Source organism: Botrytis porri (genome assembly GCF_014898465.1).
Source record: "Botrytis porri strain MUCL 3234 chromosome Unknown BPOR_001, whole genome shotgun sequence".
Taxonomy (NCBI): Eukaryota; Fungi; Ascomycota; class Leotiomycetes; order Helotiales; family Sclerotiniaceae; genus Botrytis; species Botrytis porri.
This window is the reverse complement of record NW_024066075.1, coordinates 1,584,362-1,601,551: the sequence shown is the minus strand read 5'-3', so window position 1 is coordinate 1,601,551 and position 17,190 is coordinate 1,584,362. Positions and strand designations below refer to the sequence as shown.

The following is a 17,190-nucleotide window of genomic DNA, read 5'->3' as shown; positions in this document are numbered from 1 at the left end:
TCAAGAGCAGGAGGAAAGGGATTTGATGTGGTGTAGTGTAAAAAGTTACAGACGGTCTTTTATTCTAACGAGGATACAATCGCTCCACCAAGATGCCAAAATGGTACGGGGTAGGTATGAGACAGAGGGAGAGAGAGGATTTATTAATTGAAGAAGTGAGATATGAACCGATGAACCGAAGTGTGAAGATTTCCAGCAGAAGACAGAAGACGGAAGACAGCAATCTGCGTTAGGTTCTGCCTCTCTTAGATATGATTTTGGAAAAAGAAAGAAAGCTCAAGTTCGAGTCTCCCTTCTTTGCGGCAAAGGGTAGGGTAGGTAGGTGGGTAGTTAGGTGGGTAGTACTAAGTTGGAAGCTTTCTAGTAATAAATCTCATGTAATTCTCATATAATTCTCATATAATTCTCACATTTCTGCCAAATCTATCAAAGCTTCGCCCTCAACGTAACGCCAAAAAATCATTCACCAGGACAGGGGAAGAGACCCAATTTAGTTAGAGATTTGTTGGGGCACCAAGCTCAAGGAGGGGGTTGAAGGTTGAAAATGCATTCACCCACTACTTATTACATCGTACGTTATACTTTCATTTGCTGGGTAATCAGGGGACCCTGTCAAAGAAAGTCGTCAGATAGTCAGCCTTGGGTGCTTCTTGGTATTTGTTATCTATCTCGCACGAACGTCACTTGTCACACAACCTCATAGAATTTTAGATTTTACCCTTTTGTCGAGTGGAAGAGCAAAGCGTGATCTGACTTGACTACATGGGATTGTACATTGTACAGAGTAGATGGGAAGGAGAATGAAGATAGAGTTTCAAACATTTCACATTTCACATTCCACATTTCCCATTTCCCATTTCAATAGTTCCTCCCGCCAGTGAAGTATTGAGACAGTTGTGAACCACCGACTTTGAAGATTTTTACTAGTCGTAGCAGCATATTAGCATATGTTTAGTCTTGGAACCGAAGATCTCCTTGCAATGTGTCTGTCCTCTTTCTACGGAGCGAGAATAGCTCGAATAGGTACCCGTCTTCTCGAATTTTCTAATCGTCTTTACTTAGACTATTTGGTCTTAACTGACACCCCCCCTTCTACCTTTCGCCCCCTGGAACTTCGTGGCACCATAGTTTGTCGAGGAAAGCAAAATAAAAAGGGTCACCAGCGCGAAGACTGGCAGAAAACATGGCGAGACATGTAGATTATTCTAGAGTGAGTAATGTGTCATTCGTGGTTGGGTTAGCTGGTCTTATTATTATTGGGAGTTTTCCAATAAAGGTAGGTAGGTAGGTTGGTAGGTAGGTACCTGGGTCGATAGGAATCAATATCATTTGTTGAGTAGGAATGTCGATATATCGGCTTACAACATTCCCAATTCTAAATGCCTCCGGAGTAATGGCATGATTTTAATAATTCTCCTGGGAGTAATCAATATCGATATGTGATTCAATATTATAAGGACTAGGTATGTCTACTCGAGTGTACTATCACATCTTCACTAGCTAGCATGATTGACGTGGAAAAGAAGGCTGATTGATGAATTCATTCCCACGATGTCCCACGATATATCTTGATTCTTGATTGAGCAACGTACTAATAACAGTATGTTTTGCAAGACAGATCGCCTTTGAAGCTAGGGTTTGTACTTTAAAACCCCGGTTTATGCATACAATCAAATCAAGGTGTCCAGCGGAAGGGAAGTAAAAATGTGCCGACCATCTCTGCTCTCTTGCCCTACCTACAGAGTAGCTACCTTGTTAGGGATGCAGTGAGCACATTTAATACGGTAAATATTGTAAATACAGTAAACACGGTAAACACGGTAAACACGGTAAACACTATAAACACTGTGAATACTTTACATCCTGTGTAGAATATCTGTAGGTGATCTTTGGGTTCAATACCGGATTGCATGTGTAGGATAAGAAGTGTGTAACGATTGGCGATATTGGCAAAGTATGGTAAACTACATTCATCACTCCGTAGTTCGTTAGATACAAGGCGTACCCAATTCTTGAAACCCATGATATTGGATTGGATCCCAAAAAGGTCGTTGAGATAGATGTTTGATGCTCACTCGTGCTATCGAGGAGAGAAGAATTATAGACAAGGGTTACATCGTCACGCTAAGCCTCTTACGTGTCTAGTCTCAATCCTCATCCGTCTGTTGGGAGGAGGGCCAAAAATTCATCAACCATTGAGATGTCTCCCCTTGTAATCCTAGCCAAATAATGCTCATACCGTAGAAAGGCGAGAAAACCCAAAAGCTTCTGTCTACTTCCTACCATACTCTAACAATTGGTCTTTTCTCCGCTCCACCAGAGAGAACCTTTAGAAGATCCCCTCCCTTCTTCGATTCTGTCCGTTATTCCAATCTTTGTTATTCAGACTTCCGTTTGATTTCAATTTCCCTAATAGAATCAGTCTTTTTGTTTGCTGGTTTAGAAAAAGAAAAAGTCTCTATATACTTTGTATTACTAGATATAGACATACTTGAGAGGGGGATTCCCAGAGTAGTCTTAAGTCCACTACTCTCTCTTTCACACACACAAAAAAAGAGGAAGGTCTGTTTTAGGTTCAACCCTTGAATTTGACAGTTTGGCCAAACTTCTAGAATTCCTTCACAGAAATTCTTTTTATGATACCCCCTTCGAATACAATTTAATTTTCCCTCGACCATACAATCCTCAAATATGCGTCCCGAAGTCGAGCAAGAGCTCGCCCATACGCTCCTTGTCGAGCTATTGGCATATCAGTTTGCATCTCCCGTAAGATGGATTGAAACACAAGATGTGATTTTGGATGAGAAGACCACCGAAAGAATCGTCGAAATCGGTCCTGCAGATACCCTTGGTACTATGGCCAAGCGAACACTCGCCTCCAAATACGAAGCCTACGATGCAGCAAAATCTATCCAACGTCAAATTCTATGCTACAACAAAGACGCCAAGGAGATTTACTATGATGTCGACCCAGTGGAGGATGAACCTGCGGCCGCTCTAAGTGATTCGACACCAGCACCAGCAGCATCTTCTGGTTCAGCACCTGCCCCAGTTGCAGCAGCTCCTCCACCAAGTGCAGGCCCAGCCGCACAAGTTCCAGATGCCCCAGTCGGAGCCATCGATATTGTGCGATCTCTGATTGCCCAAAAACTCAAGAAACCACTTTTGGAAATTCCATTGACAAAGGCCATCAAGGATCTTGTCGGAGGTAGGGATTGTCTCTCTCATTGCTTGGGTTGCAGAAGCTAATCATGGGATCTTTACAGGAAAATCTACACTTCAAAACGAGATATTGGGAGATTTGGGCAAAGAATTTGGGTCAACGCCTGAGAAGCCAGAAGATACCCCTCTGGACGAATTAGGAGCTTCAATGCAACAAACTTTCAATGGCCAGTTAGGAAAACAATCATCATCTCTAGTTGCGAGATTAATATCCTCTAAGATGCCGGGTGGATTCAATATAACTACAGCAAGAAAATATCTGGAAACACGCTGGGGTTTGGCATCCGGCAGACAAGATGGTGTCTTGCTTTTGGCCCTGACAATGGAGCCAGCAGCACGTTTAGGATCTGAAAACGATGCTAAGGCATTCCTCGACGATGTTTCACAAAAATATGCAGCAAATGCAGGAATCAATCTGTCAACGGTATCTGCTAGTGCTGATGCAGGTGGTTCAGCTGGTGGAATGATGATGGATCCAGCTGCCCTTGATGCTTTGACCAAGGATCAGAGAGCACTTTTCAAGCAGCAGCTCGAACTCTTCGCCAGATACCTTAAGATGGATCTCCGAGCTGGTGACAAGGCGTTTATTGGTGCGCAACAATCAGAAAAGGCTCTCCAGGCACAACTCGACCTGTGGAACGTTGAACACGGAGAATTTTATGCTGCGGGTATTGAGCCTGTTTTCACTCAACTAAAGGCTAGAGTATACGATTCTTCCTGGAATTGGGCGCGACAAGATGCCTTGACAATGTACTACGATATCATTTTCGGTCGACTCCAAGCAGTTGATCGAGAAATCGTCAGTCAGTGCATTCGTATCATGAACAGATCCAACCCCACCCTTCTTGAATTTATGCAATACCACATTGATAACTGCCCAACTGAGCGTGGCGAGACTTACAAGCTTGCAAAAGAACTTGGACAATCGCTCATCGACAACTGCAGAGATGTACTGAACGAGGCACCAGTTTACAAGGATGTTGCATTGCCAACTGGACCACATACAACAATCGATGCTCGTGGCAATCTTGATTACGCCGAAATCCCCAGATCTAGTGTCCGAAAGCTTGAGCACTATGTGCGAGAAATGGCGGACGGAGGAAAGATCTCAGAATACGGAAACCGAACCAAGGTCCAGAATGATCTCGGCCGTATTTACAAGCTCATCCAGCAGCAGCACAAGCTTTCCAAAGCATCTCAACTCCAAATCAAGAGTCTCTATAGTGATGTCATCCGCTCATTAGCTATGAGTGAAGGACAAATCATTCCAAAGGAGAACAGCAATGGCAAGAAGAATGGAGTCAAAATGAATGGTGGAAAGGCAAATGGCAATGTGAAGGCTGGAAAGGTCGAGACTATTCCATTCCTTCATTTGAAGAGAAAGGATGAGCATGGTTGGGAGTACAGCAAGAAGCTTACCGGTCTCTATCTCGATGGCTTAGAGCAAGCTGCTAAGTCTGGTGTCACCTTCCAAGGCAAGAATGCTTTGATGACTGGTGCCGGAGCTGGCTCAATTGGTGCCGATGTGTTGCAAGGATTGATTAGTGGTGGCGCCAAGGTTGTCGTAACCACCAGTCGATTCTCCAGACAGGTCACCGAGTACTATCAATCAATGTATGCTCGCTACGGCTCCCGAGGATCTCAATTGATTGTTGTTCCCTTTAACCAAGGTAGCAAACAAGATGTTGAGGCCTTAGTCAACTATATCTATGATCCAAAAACCGGTCTCGGATGGGATCTTGACTATGTTATTCCATTCGCTGCCATTCCCGAGAATGGCCGTGAAATTGATAGCATCGACTCGAAATCTGAGCTTGCTCATCGTATCATGTTGACCAATCTTCTTCGTCTTTTGGGTTGCATCAAAACTCAGAAGTTCGAGCGAGGATTCGAGACTAGACCTGCTCAAGTTGTCTTGCCGCTTTCTCCCAATCATGGAACTTTCGGTAATGATGGTCTTTACTCCGAATCCAAGTTGGCGTTGGAAACTCTTTTTAATAGATGGCACTCGGAGAGCTGGGGTAATTTTCTTACCATTTGTGGAGCTGTCATTGGATGGACTCGTGGTACTGGTCTCATGTCTGGTAACAACATTGTTGCAGAAGGTGTTGAGGCTTACGGTGTACGCACATTCTCTCAACAAGAGATGGCTTTCAACTTGTTGGGTCTTATGGCCCCTAACATTGTCGATCTCTGCCAATCCGAGCCAGTTTTCGCTGATTTGAACGGTGGTTTACAATTCATTCCTAACCTCAAGGACTTGATGACAAAACTCCGCAAGGATATTATGGAAACTAGCGAAGTCCGACAAGCTGTTACAAAGGAGACCGCTATTGAGAACAAGATTGTCAATGGTGAGGACAGTGAAGCACTCTACAAAAAGGTCACAATTGAACCACGTGCAAACATCAAGTACGACTTCCCACAATTACCAGAGTGGAAGAAGGAAATTGCTCCACTCAACGAAAACCTTAAGGGTATGGTTGATCTCGAAAAGGTTGTTGTCGTTACTGGTTTCGCTGAAGTTGGACCATGGGGTAACTCTCGTACTAGATGGGAAATGGAGGCGTATGGTCAGTTCTCTTTGGAAGGTTGTGTTGAGATGGCCTGGATCATGGGTCTTATCAAGAACCACAATGGTAACCTCAAAGGAAAATCATATGCAGGATGGGTTGATGCCAAGACTGGAGATCCAGTTGACGATAAAGATATCAAGGGGAAATACGAGAAATACATTCTCGAACACTCTGGTATCCGTTTGATTGAGCCTGAACTTTTCAATGGCTATAACCCAGAGAAGAAGCAATTGCTTCAGGAGGTTGTTATTGAAGAGGACTTGGAGCCATTCGAGACCTCCAAGGAAACTGCAGAAGAATTCAAACGTGAACATGGCGACAAGGCTGAGATCTTTGAGATCCCAGAATCTGGAGAGTATCTCGTCCGCATGCGTAAGGGTGCTACACTGCTCATTCCAAAGGCCCTCCGCTTTGATCGACTTGTCGCAGGTCAAATCCCAACTGGATGGGATGCTAAGAAATATGGTATTCCAGATGATATCATCTCACAAGTCGATCCCGTTACCTTGTTCGTTCTTGTCTGCACTGTCGAGTCTCTCTTAGCATCTGGTATTACTGATCCATATGAATTCTATCAATATGTGCATATCTCCGAAGTGGGTAACTGCATTGGATCTGGTATTGGTGGTACTACGGCCCTTAGAGGAATGTACAAAGACCGCTTCTTGGACAAGCCACTCCAAAAGGATATTCTCCAAGAATCTTTTATTAACACCATGAGTGCTTGGGTCAACATGTTATTGATGTCGTCCACTGGTCCAATCAAGACTCCTGTTGGTGCTTGCGCCACATCAGTCGAATCCGTCGACATTGGTTATGAGACTATTGTTGAAGGAAAGGCTCGTGTCTGTTTTGTTGGTGGATTCGATGACTTCCAAGAGGAAGGTTCATACGAGTTTGCCAACATGAAAGCTACCAGTAATGCTGTTGATGAAATCGCCCACGGTCGTACTCCTAAAGAGATGTCTCGTCCTACCACCACCACCAGAAATGGTTTTATGGAGTCACAAGGTTGTGGTATCCAAGTCATCATGACTGCCAGACTTGCTCTCGACATGGGTGTGCCAATCTATGGTATCCTTGGATTGACCACCACTGCTACTGACAAGATCGGACGCTCCGTTCCTGCTCCAGGTCAAGGTGTTCTTACAACCGCTCGTGAAAACCCTGGCAAATTCCCATCGCCTCTCTTGGATATCAAGTACCGCCGCAGACAAGTTGAGCTTCGCAAGAAGAATATCAAGGCATGGCAAGAATCGGAACTCGAGTATCTACATGAAGAGATTGCTGCCATGAAGGCTCAAGGAGGAGAGTTCAACGAAACCGAATATGCTCAAGATCGAGCACAACATATCGAGCGCGAGGCGTTACGTCAAGAGCGTGAGGTTTTGAACAGTCTCGGTAACAACTTCTGGAAGAAAGATCCTACTATCGCACCTCTTCGTGGTGCCCTTGCTACTTGGGGTCTTACCATCGATGACCTCGATGTTGCATCTTTCCACGGTACCTCAACTGTTGCGAATGACAAGAACGAGTCTTCAGTCATTTGTCAACAAATGGAGCATCTTGGTCGTAAGAAGGGTAACGCTGTCATGGGTATCTTCCAAAAGTACTTGACAGGTCATCCAAAGGGTGCTGCTGGAGCTTGGATGTTCAACGGTTGTTTGCAAGTTCTCAACAGTGGTTTAGTTCCTGGTAACAGAAATGCCGACAATGTCGATCAAGTTATGGAGAAGTTCGACTACATTGTTTACCCCAGTCGCAGCATTCAAACCGATGGTATCAAGGCTTTCTCTGTTACTTCCTTCGGTTTCGGTCAAAAGGGTGCCCAAGCTATTGGTATTCATCCAAAGTATCTGTTCGCCACTCTTGACGAGCAAACATACTCGGCATACTGCACTAAGGTTGAAGCCAGACAAAAGAAGGCCTACCGTTACTTCCACAACGGAATGATCACAAATACCTTGTTCGTCGCCAAGGACCACTCGCCTTACACTGACGATCAACAAGGAGCTGTCTTCCTCAACCCAGAAGCTCGTGTATCTGTCGATAAGAAGACTTCCGCTCTTACATATGCTCCAAACTTCGCCAAGAAGGTTATTAACAAGGAAAAGACAGAAAGCACAAAGCAAATGGTTGAGTCACTTGCAAAGGGCGCTGCAACAGCTAATAACAAAGTTGGTGTTGATGTAGAGGATATTTCTGCCATCAACATTGAGAATGATACATTCTTGGAGAGAAACTTCACCGAGAAGGAGGTTGCTTACTGCAAGCAAGCGCCAAGCCCTCAAGCGTCTTTCGCTGGAAAGTGGAGTGCAAAGGAGGCAGTCTTCAAATCTCTCGGTGTTGCAAGCAAGGGAGCCGGAGCACCCTTGAAGGAAATTGAAATCACCAACAATGAAAAGGGTGCACCAATTGTCTCTGTAAGTTTGAACCCCTTCATTCCCGATTAACTTTCGCTAACGAACATCTAGCTTCACGGTGATGCCGCAACCGCAGCAAAGAAAGCTGGTGTGAAAGAAATTAGCATTTCAATCTCGCACTCTGACACTCAAGCCATCGCAATTGCCGTTGCAACCTTTTAAGCTTCAGTTTTTTTTTTAGTAGCTCTTCTTGTACATTGGAGTTGAGTTTAATTTTATTTTACATATTTGACTAGTAAGGGATTTGCAGGCGCACATCCAGTTCTGATTCAGACGATGTGATGAAGGGAGTAAAAGGAATGGAATGCGTTTTTTTCAATGCGATGAGATGAGATGAAGATGAGATGAAGATGAGAGCGACCAGAATTGATTACAGTCAATGGATTTGATGTAAATAGATAGAGAGGAAGAAACGAGAAGAGAATCACTACAATAGATTTAAATGATTTCTTTGAGAATCGTGAATCGCCTAAACTTCATATATATGCTTATCTACAGTACATAGAAAACTCAAACATAAATCTGGATACATTGGATCATTTGGATGGAGGGATACCTTGGTATATGGGACGAACGACCGGGCTGAACCGATAGTGGGCCCCCTGTTCCGTCAAATTGTGGAAAGGCTAGCCGCTAGAGCTTGGTACCTTTTACTTTAATTTGTATTGTGTCAAAGTACTTTTTTGGGGGGCATATTTTCTTTTTGTGACAATTTCTTCCAATAATTCCGAAACTTGATTTAATTACATACATGTCTTTCGTTGGAGAAACTTTTCAAAGGCATTATTATGTAGGTTTGTGAATGGGATGGAAGAGTCCGCAGAATTTGCTCTTCTGTGCAGTTACGTGTATGGCAGATAGAAGAAGAGTACAGGGCTTAATCGGTCTAGGGGCTGTGCTCACTTTGCAGCACAGCGTGGATCAGGGCTGACAGGAAGTGGTACGTGAGGACCTCTAGTTCCTGAGCTTTATTTCTATAGGATGTGAGCTCGCATCCTATCCTATGGAAATCTGGGATAGAAAGAAAGCTCGATGGAAAAAGCAAAGTTTCTCGTAGGTTTCTGGTAAAGTTGACTTCTCAAGGCGATCTACGTATCGTGTGTGTCAGCAGCTAGCAGGGCAAGACGAGGGTAGCAAGGCAACGGAAACGGACTTTCGGGCATCGTACCTTTTACATTTGTATAGCCATACATACTTCTAGAATCGCACTATCCATCATACATACTCCTGCCAGTAAATTGGGTGGATTCGATATTGGACGGTTACTTTTCCCGGTATGGTCATACTGCATCCATCTATACTTCCAAGCAGACTGAACGACCCGTGGACGAGTAATACCTACCGAGTAAAAGGTCACTTACACATACATATTGTATTGCAATGCAAAGAGCCTCAGCGCAACACAACAGAACTACCTGCAGTCATCCTTTCGCGCTCTTCATTTCTCCTGCAGACACAGACCTCACCATCATTCATTCGAAGTACTACCGTGCCAGCATACATAAGTACTTGCGCAATCGTTCAATTTATTGTTTTGGATAGTATATATATTTGATCACTACATTCTTGATATTTCATACAGTGCCGCGGATTAAGATTTCGCTGTTTGGGAGGAGGGATTGGATTAGATATTACGGAAACGGGTGCCAATATTACACACATCTCCTTCGATTGATCGATTGAAAGCGAACGTAAACACGACCCCGAATACTACTGGCGCAAGATTTGTCGATAAAGATTAGCACAAGTGGAAGTGGAGGGGCCTCTGCGCGAGACGGTCGGGCCAAGAGACGGTTTGTGAATTAGGTCATCCCGTCCTTGGTGAAGTGCTGCGTCTGGAATATATATTTATATACGAACTATTCAAAGCTATACTCATTACTCGCGAGCTACGCTCGTAAGCTCCCGCCCAGATGTCGGACGATTTTGCGGCTCCCATAAAGGGTATTATAAAGGCACTAGATGCGGGGATAAAGTTAACGAAGAGGGTTGCGAGATCTGCGAGCGAAGGGCCCAGTAATTTTATTTATATATCGGAGTTGGCACAAAATCTGCAGAAGAATTTGGAAAAGACTAGTCAGGCTATTGCGGATGCTTATAGAGATGCTGTAGGATCATACGGTGAAGATTTTGCTAAGGCGTTGATGGAGGATGGTAAGTGTTGTTGAGGAATTTGGAAATAGATGGGAGTTATTGACTAATGATGTGGTAGAATCTATTCAAAATCGATTGAGAGAGGTTAAGATTGATCTGAGGGATCAAATTGATGAATGTCAGGATTTCGATGAAAATCTCGAATCTTTTCAAGCGTCAGCTTTCACAAATGTCAAACAACAATCGAAAAGATGTCGGACGGAATGTACTTTTATTTTCAACAATCTTCGGGATCGGATAGATCAGACGGATCGTCATCACTTTCGGATGGAGGATAGATCCCCCCCATTGAGTCCTGCACACGTACCGATTATGGAACAATCTCCGCGAAGACCACCGGTAACAGGTCCTATAAATCCTACCGCTCCACCATATTCATCACTGCCCTCCCGAATTGATAGACAAATTATCGATCATAAAGTTTCACTATCTGATCCTCCAAGGAGGTCTCTCAAAAAGGAAGATCCATGGAGTTTGAGTGGGCCATATTTCGATGAAGGACCAAGGACTCCTCCTCGTGGTCAATCTCCAGAACCAAGTTATCAAGAATCGATACAGGCCACACCCCCTCCCAAATATGGATATGAAACGCCACCTTCAAAGCAAATATTAATAGCCAAAGAGCTGGTATATCAACGACTAAATGCGAATGAGGAATTTTTAGAACGAAGAAAACAGTCTCGTATGTCATTTCATAACGAAATACGAAAATCAGTCTCCTCGATAGAAGAGAATAGGGCAAGCGAAACTTTTAGTGATGGATCGATGCTTACATCTCCTTGGTCTTCATATTCTTCAGCTAGTAGTCCGATAGAGAGGCATAATTCTAGGGGAAGTGGATATGATGATTTGATAGGACGGAAAAGGAGTCAAGTTCAGACTTCTCAGGGAGGAAGTTCGAGGAATGGATCATTACGGGATCAAGATGCTACACCTGCATCTTCGAGTACGACGAAACCGGACAATGAATATTTCCCCACTGCCTCACTGAAACCTCCGACGCCAATCTCGGCGACGCCATTGAGTCCTGGTATTAGCGAATATCAACCTTCGGAGTCAGGAACTTCATTATGGTTGAAAAGTCCAGTTAGTCCACCAATGTCTGAAATACGTGATCCGGCATCATGGGGTAGACTAGCACCTGCAACCACAACCCCAACCTCTACTACATCCTTAGCTACCACATTACAACTGCCTGGTTTTGGTAATGGAGTTGAAGATGGATTAGAAGTTGTTCCCATTATCGAAAGTGGTTTAGAAGTTGTGCCAACACAAGATCCCGAGCCAGTACCAATACAACCTTCGAATCCCATTCCAGAAAATCGAAGTCAAAGTCAATTAGCAATGCATAGAGCCACTCCTTCAACGAGAAGTATAGATTGTCCTATGCGACATGATAGTTCGTTTTATAAATTCGATGGATTTTGTCCGGGGGCTAAAGCGATGATTAGAGGGGAAACTGGATTTAAAGTTGTGAAGAGACCTTCGGTATGTAGAATTTCTTCTTCTTTACTTTTACTTTGTTCATTTTTTCATTGGTCAGATATTTTTCGCGTCCCCTTGCTAATACTTAGGTTTGTCTGTACTAACAGAAGGATCAGGGCCATTATAGTGCTACTCTGAGTGCGAGATGTATTAAATGTGCTTATGAGGTTGGATGGAATGATGTGGAAAAAGATAGATTACTTGATCGTATGTGTAAATTGCTTCTTAAGCGTGGAGAAGGATGCTAATCTTAGTTCGTGTATAGGTTCTGGTATATATTCTAATACCGGTATTCGATGGCGTCAGCGATTCATTTCCAAATGTCATCTTAAAACATCTTCAATAGATGATCCTATCTATGGTGTATGTAGTCATTTCATTCTATCTGCGTCCTGAACCCAAACAAATAGCTAACGTCTCAATCAAGTGTATATTCTGCATTGAAGATCATCGCACAGTTGAAGAACACGACGCAACCGTTTTCTTTAGCGTAACATCCCTATTTCGTCACTTAGCCCGTCATCCTCGTCCACTTCCTCAAGTAGCAGGTATTACAACAGTCTACGGAATTCAACCTCCTTCAGTCCTTGATTTCGATATCCAATTCACAATTCACGAACCTAAATTTTCTCCCTATTGCATGTCTGAGATCTCATCGAAAGTAGCATCTCGTCCTACTGCTCATGCAACCACAACCCATCATCCAAAGCCTGTCGCTAAAACTTTTCGGGATCCTGACGGTCAACAAAGTATGCATTTTGCAGACGGTGCAAAAATTGTGGGGATATCGTTTCCGGAACGCTTTGGAGGTACATGGTGTATAGGATATCATGATGGCGAACGAGGATCTTTTCCCGCAAACACTGTTTCTTTCCTCTCACCACCGCGAGATGAAGTAAAAATGATTCCACAGAGTTCCCTTCAAGCAGTCGCGAAATGGGATTGGAAACCGAAAGATAAAGAAGAGGGATGGCTTAAGTTCTCGAAAGGAGAGAGAATATATAGTGTAGGATATGCTTGGCAAGATCAATGGTGTTGGAGTGGTTGTACTAGTAAAGGAAAATGGGGACTTTTTCCAAGTAGTTTCGTGGAGGATTTAATAAGTACGGATTCGTCATCTGGTAATGCTAAAGCGTCGAAGATATTAGGCACGGATATTGAGAAAAAGGAAAGAGGGGGGTTAGGAGCAGCATTTGGTTTCTCGGGAGGAAAAGGGAGGATGGTTAGTTTTCCTTCTAGTTTGAGTAGGAATCGGAGTGGGAGGGGTCCACAGAGTCCGGTACAGAAAGAGGGAGAGGCGTTGAGGGAAAGAAGTGGGAGTTCGCTGAGTGGCTTGATGGGGTATGGACATCGCAGGGCGGCGAGCGTGAGGAGTAATGGGAGTTCGGCGAGTACGCCGAGTAGTCCGTTGGTGGGCGTGCAGTCGGGATTGGAGGTGGATGGGGGGGTGAGACCGGGGACTTCCGGGGGTGATGGGGGTGGGAGTGGGAGCGGGAGTGGAAATAGAGGGAGTAGTGGAAGTGTAGGGTCGGCTTCGAAGGGCGCACCGGGGAATGGGAATAGAGGGAGCAATGGGAGTATGAGTGGGGGGATTCTGGGGAGTAGTTGGTTGAGGAGTTAGGGGGTGGTGGCTGGGTGGGAGGGATAAGGGGGAGTAAAGGAGGGGAGACCAACTATGACTACCTACCTATGATAATTACGACATGACATGTACACACACACACACATACACACATGTACTCGCAAACATGAATATGAATAAATATCAATATCAACACCAATAACAGAGATAGATAGCGGTAAAGATAAAGGCGAACGCAAACGCAAGCGAAGAGAAAGAAAGAAGAGGAAGTTACTGAGCACACCAGGTGACGTGGGACGAAATTAGGAAGTCGAAATTCTGGATGATGATGGATGATGGATGGTGGATGGTAGATGGTGGATTCTGAATAAATGAATGGATGATTTCAATTCGATGGGATTCGGCTGGCATTCGAACCCGATGAGATGAGATGAGATGAGATTCACCACAGAATGGGGATTCACAGGCCTGAAATGGTGAATGGAGAAGTGCGTGAGGATCTGGTTTGATTTGGATAGGAATTGTTTTTGATTTGGATTGGATTGATTTGGCTTTGGAGCTGACTTTGATTCCGAGCTGACTTTGGAGCTGGGAGAGGGGATTTGGGATTTGGGATTTGAAAATTGGGATTTGGGATACCCATATTTATATTATATTTAGGAGTATAGTTTACTGTTTAAGGTGTATCTTTTTTGTTTGTTTGTTTTTGTTTGTTGTTTGCTTTTGCTTGTTGCTCGTTGGGCGTGGACTTGGTGAGTGTACTCGAGTATGACTTATTGATTCAAAAAAGAGCACATCCCATCCTATCCTATTCATTCATTTCAATATTTCCATTCATATTACTATTCTACGCTATGCATACATACACACCTAGATAGATACCAATTATCAAGAGAACCAAACCCGAAAAAAAAGAACAATTAAAACCGATCAATCAAAACGCACAAAAAGCCCGCATGAATACCTCCCTCGCTTCGACTTTGCTTTTTCCCTCCCTCCCGATTTCCATTTCCATTTCCATTTCTATTTCCATTTCCATTTTCGTGTTCGTGTGTTCATGTTCATGTTCATTTCCTAGTCACCCTTACCTCATCCATCAAATCTATCCATCTCCACCAAACCACAGTCATCAAAATCAAGAAAAATAGAAGCCAAATCAAAGTTCCTTCTTCGATTCCACATTTGGAGCCGTCTTATTAATAAAACTCCTTCCCATCGCGATAGTTTCTCCTTGTCCTCTTTGTCTCTGCCAGAATCTATTGATTTCGTTAGTCTGATACCTTCTCCTACAATTTCCTCACTTCTAAACATACCTTTCCTCTGCAGTTCCATGGCCCCTCAAACTCGATTCTCTTGCTTCTTCCTCTAGCGTATTTCTACTAATCTTCTCTCCATTTGTAATTCCTCCCGAAGCAGCATTTTCCGCAGCTTCTTGCGATATCGTTTCTTGTAAATATTGTCTATCACACCCACAATTAGTTTAAGCCTCGAAAAAAAAACTACAAACACCCTTTAAACGAACGAGAAAAGGGGCACAAACGAAGCAAACACGGCAGGAACAACATACTTCCTAACTGCAAATCTTTCTCTTCTCTCTCTTTGCAATCCCGGACTATCAATTTTACTCAATGCCAATCGAATACCTCTTCTCAAAGTCAAGTAGATGTGTTCCGAGAAAAACATAGTAAGTAATACTCCCCAACCCGTCATTTTACTAGGTGTTCCATCCGGTCCAAATCCATCCCCGGAAAATAGGTATACCAGAGCTGCCGTACTAAGACTTCCCAACCATGATAAGAAACCCAATGCATCAAGCCATGGGCCTATAGAATCTGCACGCCATGGAACAGGACGTTGAGTTTCCAGTGCGATTTTGAGAGCATCACCTCTAAGTTCAATCCAATTATTGATCAAGAAAGAGATACCAGTAAGGGGCCAAACGACAGAAAACAGAGACAAATAACCAAATTGAATGACCATTTCTCGGAAATCTGATGTTACGTCATAGATACCCAATTCGGCTTCATTTCTTACACGGGTCAAGAATGCGCTCTCTTCTGGATGATCACTTTCGAGTATTGAGGAGCCTCCACGCTTGGCGGCACGGTCGGCTTGGACTTCTTTGTATTTTCTAAAGACACTACGTTTGACGTATGGAACAATGACTTCGAGAGCGAAATTGACGATTTGTGCTGTAACTGTAAAGTAGATGACCTGCTTCTTTAATCTGTCAGGATTAATTTGGAATCCGACTTTTGGTGCTGTCATTTGTTCGTCATTCTCGGCAAATGGTCTCACGGCCATTTGAAAAATGTCGAGATGAGGGACGATGTGTTGAGCAAATGGAACATAGACGAATGCTGTGAGGAAGATTGGCATGTAAGATGTTATGAAGTTGAGGACGAAGATTTTTTGAACCATTGCCGCATCATGTGCTATTGAAGGTTAGAAAGACTCAAATTAAGACACACGGGGTGGTCACTTACCGTCAGTAGTTTCGTAATTCTCGAGATCTGTCAATTTTGAGGCAAATCCTGTCAAAAGAACAGATAGTGTTGGCATGAAAACAGTCAAAATGACAGTTGGTAAGAAAGTCTGTCTACAATTAGCAAAGTTTTCATTTCAGGATCAACGTACGTACCAAATATGCCTTGAATGGGCCATTATAAACTTCGGAAATGAAGATCTCGATTGCAAAGCAAGTTGCAATCAAACTTCCCAGTATAACAACAGCACAGAGTGCGAAAGGTACTTGTAGCAATTGACGACTCAATCTTTTCACTGGGGAGTAAAACTTGATCTGCTCTCCAGTAACCGGATCCTTGATTTCCCTTTCATGCTTGAAGTCGGGTCTTTTGTGTTGAATTTTGGATACTCCTCGAACACCCCATTGTACTGCAAGGTCGGTTTCTTGTTTCTTCCAATATTCCGTGTAGACAATTCCCCACAAGCCATTGACTATGGCATATATTGGGGAGTATTGACCGAAGAGAACCCAAGCGCAAAATCCGAATGCCGCAGGAAATATCAAGAACATGAAGTAGGATTGTAGAAAGGCGAAATAAAATCCAATCTTTTCACCAAATCTGTCCTTGATATCCTCTAGATCCTTGGTTGTGAGAAGATACTTGGACGTAATTTCCTTAATCCACGCCTTGTTGAATGCATGGTCATGAAGAGGAAATATCGATTCGACTCCCTTCCACTCCCCTCTCTTGGGCGTAATTCCAGCACCACCTTCATTTCTCGGTTTGGTGATTAACAAGTAAACCAATCTTAATCGTTCAGCCTCAGTAATTGGTTCCGCACTCAAAGCCTCTTGCATATTCTTTTCTGGTGCAGCTGTTCGAACTCCATATAACCAATCTTGTACTCTGGAGCGATATACTTCGGATCGTAGATGTCTGTCCGAAGCAGCTTTGACAAATATAAGAAGTGAACAGTTATCTCCATTTCGCACTTCAGTCATCAGTCCAACATCGTTGAGAGCTTCGATGAGCTTTACGAATTGTGCTTCGGCTTCGACTTTGTCTGGCGGGGTAAATTAGTTAACTGCGAAATTGCATGGAAAGCTTTGGGTTGTCATACTTATAGTAGCAAATCGATAATCGATTACGAAGTCGACTCTGTATAGATTCTGATCAGCTAATGTTCATGAGCCCCTCCAGTTTACGTACTCAAAATTTGTATTTAAAGCATTTCCAAGAGCTGGATTTGGCTCGTAAATGCTCTTGAGCGAAGCCATATT

General features: G+C 43.6%; 3 protein-coding genes across 3 annotated transcripts; 2 read left to right on the top strand and 1 right to left on the bottom strand.

Annotated features, from left to right (window-relative positions):
• Positions 1 to 2,691: 2,691 nt before the first annotated feature.
• Positions 2,692 to 8,383, top strand: EAF01_000435 (uncharacterized protein; the record flags this gene model as incomplete). Its single annotated transcript, XM_038908685.1, has 3 exons — positions 2,692 to 3,208; positions 3,267 to 8,221; positions 8,273 to 8,383. 3 exons carry the CDS (start codon positions 2,692 to 2,694, stop codon positions 8,381 to 8,383), a joined length of 5,583 nt encoding a protein of 1,860 aa, XP_038775591.1.
• A 1,751-nt stretch (positions 8,384 to 10,134) lies between these two features.
• Positions 10,135 to 13,481, top strand: EAF01_000434 (uncharacterized protein; the record flags this gene model as incomplete). The annotated part of the gene is made up of 5 exons (XM_038908684.1): positions 10,135 to 10,375; positions 10,434 to 11,863; positions 11,977 to 12,067; positions 12,126 to 12,223; positions 12,288 to 13,481. 5 exons carry the CDS (start codon positions 10,135 to 10,137, stop codon positions 13,479 to 13,481), a joined length of 3,054 nt encoding a protein of 1,017 aa, XP_038775590.1.
• Positions 13,482 to 14,598: 1,117 nt separating this feature from the next.
• EAF01_000433 (uncharacterized protein) lies at positions 14,599 to 17,187 on the bottom strand (the record flags this gene model as incomplete). Its single annotated transcript, XM_038908683.1, has 7 exons — positions 14,599 to 14,698; positions 14,756 to 14,902; positions 14,965 to 15,877; positions 15,929 to 16,037; positions 16,084 to 16,973; positions 17,031 to 17,068; positions 17,120 to 17,187. 7 exons carry the CDS (start codon positions 17,185 to 17,187, stop codon positions 14,599 to 14,601), a joined length of 2,265 nt encoding a protein of 754 aa, XP_038775589.1.
• Between the last annotated feature and the right edge of the window lie 3 nt (positions 17,188 to 17,190).